This window comes from Mesitornis unicolor, unplaced genomic scaffold, assembly GCF_000695765.1.
Source record: "Mesitornis unicolor isolate BGI_N332 unplaced genomic scaffold, ASM69576v1 scaffold21038, whole genome shotgun sequence".
Classification (NCBI taxonomy): Eukaryota; Metazoa; Chordata; class Aves; order Mesitornithiformes; family Mesitornithidae; genus Mesitornis; species Mesitornis unicolor.
The window spans coordinates 1-6,145 of NW_010200038.1; the positions used below are offsets into that span (position 1 = coordinate 1).

A 6,145-nucleotide genomic window follows, 5' to 3' on the forward strand; every position below is an offset into this window, starting at 1 on the left:
CTCCTAATATTCTGTGATTCTGTGAACTATATACTACACATACCAAGTGAGAGCATTATGTTTCCGATATCTGTTAACTAGTCATTACAAAACAAACAACTTCCCCTCTCAATCTTGTATACAAATGACTTCAAGAAAGGATTACCTTTAAAACAGTGTCAAGAGGATTTCCAGAATCTGGTCTAATAATAAGTGGTGCCTCTGGACTTCGGGCTTCAATTATATGCCTTAAGTTATCACCCCATATTTTTTCACAAGCATTGTAAATGTCGTAGCTGTCACTAACCACAGATACAGGCACTGAAGAAAACTGTGTCACTATGTGTTCAAAAGCATCTTTTTCATGATCTTTCCCCCAAGCTGTTATGGTACTGTAAAGTAAATTGAAAAATCCACATTAGCACAGCATTTATATGTTAAATCACACATTCTGTATCTCCTACCAGTAACAGAGTAACAGTTTAAGATGATAGTAGGCAATATGATTACAAGACAGCATAAACTATGTGCTTATCAGCTCTGTGTTGCATGGATAGTAAAGATACTACATACTAAACAAACAGCACCCTGGATTCACCTTTGGCAACAGACAAACGAAACTTCTTTCACACGTAAATGTAATGTTATTTCTTTATTTAACAGTTGTGAGAGAGTTTCTCTTTGTCCTGGTTTTGCTGGGATAGAATCATAGAATCAATGTTCTACTCAGGAAAGCTGCAGTTTTGAGAATACTACACCACCAGATTCAGTGAGAATAAAGTTGACAAGACTTTTTTTTTTTAGTTCCTAGCAAGTCCTGGTATGCAGGTTGCCAATAGTGATCAAGGTGTTTAGCAGCTTGAAGTTATCCAGGTACTAAAGCTAGGAGAAGCAAAAGCCAGGGCAGCTGACCCAAGCTGGCCAACAGAAGTAATCCACAACATAAACATCACGCTCTCTATAAATTGGAAAGTTTGCTAGGAACAGTTCCTTTCTCAGTGGTTTCCATCCCTGGGAGGCAAGGGGGGGGTCCTTGCCCGTCATTCTGCTCCCAAGACCTATTCTCCTGTTTGTTGTGACCGTCGTGCTTTTGTGGGAGCTGTGGTGACTGGAGCGCTTAACATCGAGTATTCACTGCTGGGAGTATGCAGCTCATGACCACTACATGGGCCGAGTATAGCTCTGTGTACTTTTTTTTAGTATTAATTTTTAAAATTATTTTATTAAATCTCTTTCCATTTCAACCCATAGGTGTCCTTTTCTTTTCCCAATTCCCCTTCTCAGGTGAGAAGGGGTCATTGGGTGATAGAAAAACTGCCTAAGCGAAGACACTCTTTTAAATCTGAAATTCAGACAGGGAACTACAGATGCAAAACCAGAACATCTGCTCTGGGAACTTCAGACTACAAAATGGGAAGTAGAGTACTAGCAGCATATGTTAGAAAAATCTTATTAAAAAAATAGTTTTCTTTTTCAATAGCGATTTAAAACCATTATGCTCACTCATACAAAGATTCTTCTAGAGTAACCTCAGGGCATTACCCTTGGTACAAGGGTACAGGCAAGCACATAAAACAGAGTTGCCAAGAGAGGTAATAAGTTACCGAATGCCAGTCAATCTGCAGTAGCTGTTCTGTATGTGGCTGTCACAGACCAGCTGACATAACTGACTTCAGTAACTTGTGTGTGACCACCTAAAAATGCTCTCATGCGAAGTATAGGTGTGCAGTAAGAGCTAATGGGCATTGCATTTTTACCATAAAATGTTGGCATTAACTTCTGTGTGGACAGAAGAGAAAAAACAAAATTTGTTTCGAAGAGGCTGGGGCAGTCCAAGGAACAACCCTGGTGGTATGCCAGAGGCAAGCACCACACTCCTTGCACTGGAGGTTGTGGAACAGTGGAACAATTCTGGAAAAAATCAAGTTTCTTGCACAAGACTCTTTCTGCATATCAACTTGGAAAGGATGACTGCAGTCTGCATTTGGTAATGTAAACTTTAACTAGAACAGTTTAAGCTGCCTGCTCTCATACTACCACCTCAATGTGATATGCAGAAGACACTTGTTTGTTATTTAACTCCATGTGTCTGCCTTAATGGGGGGGACACATGTTTGGAGCAATGGCGTTCTGTCTTCCCAGGTAACTGTTGTGAGTGATGGAGCTCTGCTTTCCTGGAGATGGCTGAACACCTGCCTACCAATGGGAAGCAGTAAACAAATTCCTTGTTTTGCTTCACTTGTGCGTGCAGATTCTGCTTCTCCTGTTAAACTGTCTTTATCTTAACCCACAAGTTTTCTCACTTTTACCCTTCCAATTCTCTCCCCCATCCCACTGGGGGTGAGTGAGCAGCTGTGTGGGGCTTAGTTGCCAGCTGGGGTTAAAACACAACAACCTGTAAGCCTTCAAGTCCATTCCAAAAAGAGTCATCCAAATTTACTTACATACTGGTAAAAAGGTTACAGTTGAAAAATTTTAAAACATATTTATAGTTAAGAACAACCATGGCATTGTTGGGTCCCTAGAACATACAGAGGCATCAGTATTGAACTTGATCCTCAACAGCTGGATCAGTCATGCCTAATACTGTACGGTGTAAGTGAAACAGCTTAATATTTCTGGATACAAAGATGGATAAGAGAAAAATACATTTTGTTAAGCTATTTTTAAAAAGGCTTTAATAGCCCAGTATCTTACCTGTGTTCAGCAGCTGGAACAGAATATCCTGGAACCGGATCTTTTGTACCGTAGTACTTCTTAATTAACGCAATTCCTGCTACAGTGTCTGTTCCTTTGAAGTTCACCAAATGAGCTGAAGCTCCTATTCCTGCAGTCTGAAAAAGATAAAACTTTCAGCTGTCACACCAAATATAGAAGCCTAAATCCAGTCATGGCCTAGCACTAGTTTGTTAACTAACAGCAGGACTCTGACTCCATTTCTGTTTCACCAATACCCTTTTCATGCATGTACATAGGAAAGACAACTTCCATACAGAAAAAAGCTCTTCCAGTCTAGCGCTCACAGTTCAAACACATACCTACCACAGATCTCCCTCATCCACATAAGTCCAAACACAGTGCTCTGTGCATTCACAATTCCACTGCTGAACAGTGACACGCCTGTTAACAGATACATGCTACAATCCTTTATAGTCAAGAACAACTAAATTTCTCAAATTATTAGAGAAGTAGTATTACCTCTTGTGAAGAGACTCCTCTGTAGCCGAAGTCATGCAGTTTATACTCCAGTCCTTCTAAGCTGCCAGAAGTCTCTAGCAAATATTTGGCCAAAATCTTTTTCTGCTCTCTTGAGTTTGTAGCCACTGTGATTGGATACCATGACTGCACAAGAATAGTCTAAAACAAAATCCATCACATTATTTGGTGTATGTTTGCTTAGGACTTAAAAATCCCCACTTGGCATTTAATGAGGCACAAAATGGCCTATTTATTTTCATAGCTCATTCAGAAAGTACTGATGCCTCCAACAGTCTTCTTTAGGGCCAAAGTAATTAGCCTTTGTAATAACTTTACAAGGTAGGCCAGGTATTGACCATCTCAGGAGTTACCACTCCCAAGCTACAGACATGCAATGCCCCCATCCTCCTTTCACTGTGATCAAAGTACTGTTGTGAATTTCCCATTAAATTACTACAGCTTTTTGCCAGGTAGAGGGGAAAGGTCTGTGTGAGAGCACTAAAAAAGAATTCAAGCGTACTTAAAGCAGAAAATGAAAACTGCCAGAGATTCCCCTTAAACCAATAAGGGATTCAGCCTTTAAGTACATTAATATTTACTTATAAAGAACATGTTAACTTTCCAAAACTGACCTCAATCCAATTTGTGAGCCAGTAGCACTCTGGATCTGTGTTTTCTACTGTGAAAAGAACATTTCCTCTGGGAATTACAGAGCCCTCAGGAACAGCCTTTATTTCTATAGGAAGATGGCCATCGTATTTCTGTATAAGAAACAGTAATATTGTTAGACAATAGCAAAGATTAGGACCTACCTCTCTTTTATTTGACTGCAATGGATAAAAGCCAGGCTATGAGTTTATTGATAAAATTTTCTTCTTCATTTCTTTCAATCCTGAAAATAATTTTGTTTGTTTGCACAACCGCCAGCATAAATAAATGAAAAATCCACATTTATCAAAAAGGAGGAAAATCCTGTAACCAAAAAAACCAGACTCTTTAGCAAACCAAATGATGGTTATAAGTTGTATTCCTTGTGCAAACTGAGTCAGGAAGGTTTAAATATTCTATAAAAATACATAAATGTTCTACCCACAGAACTAGAAATATTTGCTACTACGTTTTCTTCAGTGCTTTCACAGGAAGCAAGCTAAAAAAAGTTTAGTTATTATCTAGGTCTTCAAAAAAATCTCTGTATTTGCTTAGTATAGATGTGTGCTTTGTTAAGTTACTAGAGCAGGATTCATTTAATACGTATTTTAAATAATAATTTATTATCTCAATTATTCACTAAACATGAAGTCTGATCTTGAAGTGTCAATCTTTTGTCAAATTCAGTCTCTCATACCTGAAGGACTAAATATTGTATGAAACTTATCTTTAGAAGAAAAGGAAATTGCGAACAGCAACTCTGAGAGTAATTATAACTTTCTGAAGGAGCTTTGCAAACTAAACTGATAATACTCAAAATGCTTTTTATATTAGTATTTTCTGACAGAAAGCTTCTCATGAGATATTCTTTAACGGCAACAAAAATTGCATCAATTCAGAGAAATTACACAGATTCATAAGTAGCAAACATATCCTCCAGTGCCCCAAACACTTCAGAAGTCTCTTCTATACTACAGTTTAAAAGTTTCTTCAGAAGTGTAATATGCTGAAGCATATTAGTTGTATTAGTACATATTTAGTTGTGAGACTTGAAGATGTCTGTTCTGGATTAACAAAGGACAATGAAGCCTTTGAAAAGGCTCAAAGTAATTAATGATTCAGTGAAGAGAAATGTATAGTTAAGTGAAAAAAATGAAACAGATTTCAAAGTTGATTTTGTCCACGGAAAAAAGCAATACGGTCATGCCATAGCTCTATATTACAGCCCTTTTCAAAATTTTTAGGTAGAATTAACTTGTACAATTCAGAGCTTACATCTGTATCACTCAACGTTGACTCCTGCCAATTTCCAGCCTTTACAGCACCCCCTAGTTCTCTAGGCAGTCCATTCCTCTCTTCCATCCCTTCACCCTATCAGTATTTACTCCTTCATTTACTCTCAGTACAAATTCATGCAGGTACATTTCAAATTCATTTTGGCACTTCACTCATACAGCTATTGCTCCCTCCACTTCAGCTAACACTACACAACAGGGTAACAGACCTAGGGAGCACACAGTGCTATGTGAATATATACGGGAATTTAGCACGCAGAAGAGGTGCCTCTGTGCATGTATAAGGGCATATAAAGACCCAAAGGGTACAGAGTTGCAGTTTGAGAGCAACCTGCACCTAAGATCAAGAAGTGGAAATCATATTTGTTTATATACATGCACAATTTTAACAAAATCTGACAAAGGAATAAACAACGTATACCGGAGGTATGTAGGAATGCTCTTTTGACTAAACCAAAAGTTGAATGGAATTAGATAAACCATGTTAAAACTCCGTGTGGACAGACATGCAGCATTAAAAGTGTATTAATTCAGTCTAGTCAAAGAGGGATCAAAATTACTTGAAATACAGATTAAAGCAGTTCACAATGTATAATGTAGCTTAAACACAAATGTGGATTGAATTCACATCTGTAGTTATTGGAAAGGCATGCAAGTCCTCTACAAACCTCTGTGTAACTCCCTCTCAGAAAACAGTGGTTTTACTGCCATTTGCAACATTTAGTTGAAATTCACTTTTCTCTTGTACACCTTTTATGGTCCACCTTGGTTGCAGGATGACATCCAGATATATTCACAGACAGATGTCACCATAAAATACCCTGATTGTATGTATCCAGGGAAAAATAAATACAAAAAACTAAGAATTGTATTTTCAAATACCAAAAATAACCATTCACTAGAACCCACAATGAAACTTAGCATTTAATTAATCTGCAGAGATTAGAACAGCTCTGATGAATGCTGTTAGTCTGAACCTGCTGCTTTTACAGAGAAGAGATGTTTGCAATTACTTGAAGACTGAC

The 6,145-nt window shown here is 38.0% G+C and overlaps 1 protein-coding gene across 1 annotated transcript in view; it reads right to left on the minus strand.

Annotated features, from left to right (window-relative positions):
* Window positions 1-145: 145 nt before the first annotated feature.
* The window catches only part of LOC104544690 (nicotinamide phosphoribosyltransferase), a gene marked incomplete at both ends in the record, with an annotated part of 8,066 nt that continues 2,066 nt past the window's right edge, over window positions 146-6,145 (minus strand). The window contains 4 exons of the mRNA XM_010189625.1: window positions 146-371; window positions 2,677-2,813; window positions 3,178-3,336; window positions 3,810-3,938. Coding sequence (XP_010187927.1) covers window positions 146-371; window positions 2,677-2,813; window positions 3,178-3,336; window positions 3,810-3,938 — 651 coding nt within the window. The remainder of the gene's footprint in view (window positions 372-2,676; window positions 2,814-3,177; window positions 3,337-3,809; window positions 3,939-6,145) is intronic.